The 3,881-nt window shown below is 37.6% G+C and overlaps 1 protein-coding gene across 1 annotated transcript; it reads right to left on the reverse strand.

The window, feature by feature from the left end:
• Window positions 1–704: 704 nt before the first annotated feature.
• LOC109190150 lies at window positions 705–2,791 on the reverse strand. The gene is made up of 4 exons (XM_019340595.1): window positions 2,401–2,791; window positions 2,080–2,162; window positions 1,612–1,852; window positions 705–1,348 (listed from the first exon to the last, which is right to left on the reverse strand). The coding sequence occupies exons 1-4, from the start codon at window positions 2,789–2,791 to the stop codon at window positions 705–707; spliced, it is 1,359 nt and encodes a 452-aa protein (XP_019196140.1).
• Window positions 2,792–3,881: the final 1,090 nt, after the last annotated feature.

Here is a 3,881-nt window from a genome sequence, read left to right on the forward strand (position 1 = left end):
GCCGTCAAAACGAGCTTAGCCCGCTGGGCCGGCCCGCCCCGCCCCTACTTAGGTAGGGGGCGGGTTTCGAAAATACAAGACCGTTTAGGAGCAGGCTTTTTTGACCCGCGGGGCTTAGCGGGGCAGGCCGCGGGCTGCCCGGCTTTTTTTATTTTATTATATATATATATATATATATATATATATATATATATATATATATATATATATATATATATATATATATATATTATATAATAATAGACAAAGAATAAAATAGACTTCATTTACGCGACTCACGCAGTTAATGTATGTGTGTTTAAGCAGTTAATTAGTGTATTACTATTTTTAGATTAACAATTTTTTTTAAGAGGAGGTTTGGTCGGGGGCCCGCCTAGCCCGCGGGCCACTGGCGGGGCGGTCCAGGCCAAGCAACCCCAGTCCCGCTCAGGAGCGGGCTTTTTTAGCCTGCCCCGTTTAGGCCCGCAGCCCGCCCTGCCCCGCCAACCCGTATTGACAACACTACCTACATGTGACAATGTTTGACATTGACTTTTGTTAATAGTCATTGCATATGATAACATCAACGGGAATTGTCTTTGTTGAAACTTGAATGGCAACCTAGTATCAGACGGTGACATTGACATTCTGGGTATCAAGACTTTTTCCTTTGTTAGCACCATCAATTAACTCAGCTTCAGTTACACGGTCTGCTAAGTTGGTGATTACAACCGCGTGCCATTACACAAACCAACTGAGTGATCAATATTTCTTAATAACATGACTGGTGAACCAATTTTTATAGTTAATGCATGGTTTGGAAGACCTGAAGCTCTAATGCCATTCAAAAATTCAGGTGTGTGAACATCACTAAGTATCCCAGCGTCTGCAACAGCTTTGCATATTGTGTCGCAACTAAAATATGTTCTACTTTCAGCCGTATGCAACTCACTCATATAGTCATTCACTAAGTTCACTACCTCGAGAGTAGGTGCTGGAATAGCACGCCTTTGAAGATAACTTGCAATAGAATTACCATTAGCAAATATAGGAAATGTACTTCTAACAATGGTTTCAATATGGTCACCATCAGACGATAGTAACATAGTACTAGGTATTTCTACTCCTGCATAACCATCATTAGGTCCACCAATTTTGCCATCACCAATTGAAGCTATCCAATTTGCAAAGTGTTGTGAAGATTGTTGTTCTACAGAGTCTTTTACAGCATTCAAGTGAAGGTTCTTTGTGAGCTTCATTACCTTGCAATTGTTCCACAAATAGGAAGAATTGATAGCTGCAGAAACTATATCTTGTCTAGTACCTTTGGGGACTACGGGAAGAATTTGACAGAAGTCCCCACCTAGTACTATTGTTTTACCACCAAAAGTCTTATTGGAACTGTTGGGTCTACAAATCGCAACAAATCCCTCATGGTCCGATCTAGAGCTTCAAAGCAATACTTGTGCATCATCGGGGCTTCATCCCAAATTATTAAACTTGTTTGTATCAATAAATCAGCTAACTGGCTCCCTTGTTTAATGTTACATGTCGAGTCTTCGTTTATTGCTATTGGCATTGAGAACCTTGAGTGTGCAATTCGTCCACCAGGCAACAACAACGGAGCTATACCACTTGATGCCACATATTGGCCTTTAGAGCGTAGTGTAGATGACAACACTCGCCACACGAATGTTTTTCCAGTTTCACCATACCCATATACAAAAAATAATCCACCCAGTTTACTTGAAATATCTTCTAAAACAGTGTCATAAATAGATCTTTGCTCTTCCGTCAATTTATCACACAACTCTTGAGCTTCTTGTTGTAAAAACTCACGATCATAAGATAATTCTTCAAACAGCAATCGGTTCTGAACCAATCTAGAGTTAACCATATTTGGAAAGGGCATTGGGTAGTAGTCCTTTAAAGATCTATTTTGTTGTTCCAACAATTTCTCAAACTCAATTAGTCCAAAGTTTTTCTTCTCTTCGTCAATTAAACACAAATTTGTTGTAATTTCATAAAAAAAAAGTCAAACTTGAATAATCCACATTATTTATACTAATTGGATAAGAGTATATGTATAATAGTTCAAACCTGGTTGTTGTAGTATTCTTCTTTCACAATGTTGAGCATCCTCACACAAATGTTGTCACACCTCATTCCAAACATATTCCGGTCTAATCATGGAACTCGATGTTAATAGCACTACAAACAACTTCCTCATTGAATGAGCAGTAGACCAAAAACTTGCTTCTACTATACCATCAATGTACTCTTTATCATCATCCAACAGACCGTGAGCATAACATGCATCCCTAAATGTATTATACTTAACTACATTATGTGTCCTAATATCTTTAAAACTTGAAGGACCACACACTATGTTCAATAAGCACCTTAAATAATATAATTCACCTGATGCTGGTGGAATATAGAATATGCGACCAATGGAGAAACCCTTCTTTCTTAGATGGCATTCACGAATGTCCTTTTTCCAAACAAATTTTGTAGGCATCTCAATGTAAATTAACTCTCTGGCTTCTGGATATTTTTGATTTGCTACAAACCATCCATTGAACATACTTTGTGCAACTGATTCTCTATTTAAAACACGATTAATGTTATCATCGTCTTGGAAAACAACGGATTGACAATCCGGTAGGTGAAAGCTTAGCCTCTCAACTGGTGGGGTTCTATATTCTACCTCAAAACTAAATAAGCACCACATTACTTCACAAGCTGAAATGTATCGGCAATCATAATACATGTTTATTTCATCTACAACTTCATTACCGGTTTCATCCATCGTGGTCTTATAAAACTCAGTTGTGACACGATCATTACCTTTGTTGACGTACTTGAACAAATACTAGATTGATTGTGATTGGTTGCACCATTCAACATTAATGTGAGCTTTGTACTTCAGTAGTAAATATCAATTATGAGGTACAATATACCTGTTATCCAGCTCTATACCACTCTTTTTGACCATCCTGTTGTCATTTCGCCTACGGTATAACGGGTAGCCATCTTGGTCAAACTGGGATGCATCGATGAATCTCTTAGGGAAATTTTTAGAGCACTTGTCATTTACCATACATGGTGAATTTCTTTTAGCATGACCGCACGGTCCATGAACCATGAATTCCTCAACTACTTTATAAAATGGCAAGTCGGTACGCTTATCCAGAATCTCAGTTGAAATGATCGAATCTATGAGTGTTGGGCTAGAGAAACCATCATGCTTTTCAAGGAATAACAATATGTGGGCATGTGGTAAACCCCTCTTTTGGAATTCGATTGTGTAAATAACTGCAAACGAAATGAATAGTTAAATTATTTTTTCGAAATTGTATAACTTAAAAAAAATAGAATGTTAAAGAATTTATACTAGCTTTGACGCGGCCAAATAATTTCCCTTTTTTAATCTCTTTGATCATTGCATCCAATTTCATCTTGAACACACGACAAACTATGTCTGGCCTATCTTCTACCTTCAAGTTCCTTTTCTCCAGAAATCGTTGTATCTCAGGCCATTTAGGATTGCATGTAAATGTAATGAATAGGTTTGGATAACCTATAAACTGACAAATAGCCATAGCATCTTGATAGTTTTGTATCATGCACTGCCGGTAAAACTTGATGGTAATATTATTCTTTTCCCTTGACTGCTAGGTTCAACCTCACATTGTGTCAAGGCATCTAAGAGACCTTTGTATGCCTCGCATCTCAAAGTTTTTTGATTTGCCCTTATATAACACAACCTAGAGGATTCAACCATTGTATACGAATCCACTAAGAATTGTTGAAATAACCTTCTAACATATATTAAAGTTGATATCTCATTTAATCTTTCATGAACACGGAATGCAAAATACTCCCTTTGAGAGACACTT

The sequence above is a fragment of the Ipomoea nil genome, unplaced genomic scaffold (genome assembly GCF_001879475.1).
Source record: "Ipomoea nil cultivar Tokyo-kokei standard unplaced genomic scaffold, Asagao_1.1 scaffold1572, whole genome shotgun sequence".
NCBI lineage: Eukaryota > Viridiplantae > Streptophyta > Magnoliopsida > Solanales > Convolvulaceae > Ipomoea > Ipomoea nil.